Source organism: Bison bison, unplaced genomic scaffold (genome assembly GCF_000754665.1).
Source record: "Bison bison bison isolate TAMUID 2011002044 unplaced genomic scaffold, Bison_UMD1.0 scf7180017859702, whole genome shotgun sequence".
Taxonomy (NCBI): Eukaryota; Metazoa; Chordata; class Mammalia; order Artiodactyla; family Bovidae; genus Bison; species Bison bison.
The window spans coordinates 4180-6202 of NW_011490274.1; the positions used below are offsets into that span (position 1 = coordinate 4180).

Here is a 2023-nt window from a genome sequence, read left to right on the forward strand (position 1 = left end):
ATGCTGGGAGGGATTGGGGGCAGGAGGAAAAGGGGACAACAGAGGATGAGATGGCTGGATGGCATCACTTACTCGATGGATGTGAGTTTGAGTGAACTCTGGGAATTGGTGATGGACAGGGAAGCCTGGCTTGCTGCAATTCATGGGGTGGCAAAAAGTTGGACATGACTGAGGGACTGAACTGACTGAAGGAGTAGAGTGTAGGACATGGGCCTTGTTATTTTATGGTGCAGTCAGGTGTGTTTACCTGTTATTTAAGGGGATTGAGGTTACTGGAAGTTGGGCCTCCGGATGAGTAAGGGGAGTGGTGTAATTAATAAAATAAAACTATACTTTTCATCCTTTGATGTGCCTTTAAATGTTGACATGTTAGATGTTGTACAGGCTTGAGTATGTATGTCTTAAAAGAGATTTTAATACAATTCTTTCAAAAAAATTTGTATACAGTCTGCCTAATATAAATAATTGAGCATTGGAAAGACTTGAATAGGCTGAAAATATATACATGAAGAAAGTGAAACATTGGGAAGATTTTTTCTGATGTATGTATCCTGATTTGGAAAAATGATATTCCACTTCCTATTTGTGCCAGATTGTGATGAAGTGAAAATCAGTGGCTATGTCACTTTGTATGAATTTTCTGTTAGCTCAGTGCCTTAAACACAATAGGTATACAATAAATAAATGCTTCCTGAGCAAATGAATTGTTTTTCAGATTGGCTTTTTTTCCTCTTTCCTTCCCTCCATTTAGAGCCGGGCTCCAATCTCAGCCAAGCTGGTTGCAAATATGCTGTCTGTAGCAGGCGCGGATCATATTATCACCATGGACCTTCATGCTTCTCAAATTCAGGTATCATTGGGAGCTAAATATTAGCTTAGGGATTATTAGGGATTAGACATGGGGTTAGAGAGGACTGAATGCTGAAAATCACAGGGAAGCAAAAACTGCCCAAGTACAGCTCAGATAAACTAGACATTGATGACATTTTCAACATCCTCAACTGAAGCATAGTTTATGGTCTTAGTCATGTGGGCTGGTTGTACAGGGAGGCAGTTTGGGATTCTGGGAAGAGCGTAGTAGGCTTTGGCATCCATCTGAGTTTGAATACTGGCTCTGACACTTACAAATTTTGTAACCTTGGGCAGGTTATTTAACTTCTCTGAATACACACTGCTTTGTTATTGTGAGTATCAAACAAGATGTAAAATTCATAGTGAAACACCTGGCTCATGAAAGATATGAAATAAATGGGAGTTGTTATTGTCATCATTAAATTTAGATCCATAGATGTTGGAGCCTACTTTCTAGCATTAAAAGAGTTTGGGGAGCAGAATACTACCTTATAGTTGATACTTTTTAAAGAGACTTTGAAATCATTATCTTTGGAGGCTTCTGGGAATTCAGTGAGATATAGGCCAGATGATTATACAGCCATTTTATAGAAGAGGGACAGATTAGTTGTGAAGTACAACAAATCTGTAGCAACTAGTATTAGAACACAAATCTCCTGACTACTAGTTACTGTGACCATTTATTATAAATGCCTTCCACTAGGTTTATATACCATAGCATCTCTAACTGGTTTACCAGTTAGCTTTGGCTCTCTTAACAAGCCAGCCCAACACTGAGTGGCAGAAGGTAGTAAGTATGTATTACCCTGTGGGTCTGCACATTGGCTGGGTATTTCTGATCTTGGCTGGACTTGGGTGTTTTCCTCAGGAGCTTGTTCATGTGTCTATGGTCAGTTGTGGGTTAGCCGGGGGCTCACTTTGTGGCTGGGCTTTTCTTGCACAACCCACACTTTAGGAGTCTGCTTTTACAGTCTGCCATACCAGGCATGTTTTCGGATCAGTTTGAATGTTCCAGTAAAATATTCTTTGGGCAAGTTACTATTCTCTTTGTGTTCGTTATTTGTAAATGGAAGAGAAGGAAAACAAGCCAAACTGACCCAGGTTCTTTCTTTCTGCAGGGCTTTTTTGATATCCCAGTCGACAATTTGTATGCAGAGCCAGCGGTCCTCAA

At 40.1% G+C, this 2023-nt stretch overlaps 1 protein-coding gene across 1 annotated transcript in view; it reads left to right on the forward strand.

Moving 5' to 3' along the window:
* Positions 1 to 751: 751 nt before the first annotated feature.
* The window catches only part of LOC104982056 (ribose-phosphate pyrophosphokinase 2-like), a gene marked incomplete at its 5' end in the record, with an annotated part of 4804 nt that continues 3532 nt past the window's right edge, over positions 752 to 2023 (forward strand). Inside the window, 2 exons of the mRNA XM_010831373.1 lie at positions 752 to 850; positions 1971 to 2023. Of these exons, the coding sequence (XP_010829675.1) occupies positions 752 to 850; positions 1971 to 2023 (152 nt within the window). The remainder of the gene's footprint in view (positions 851 to 1970) is intronic.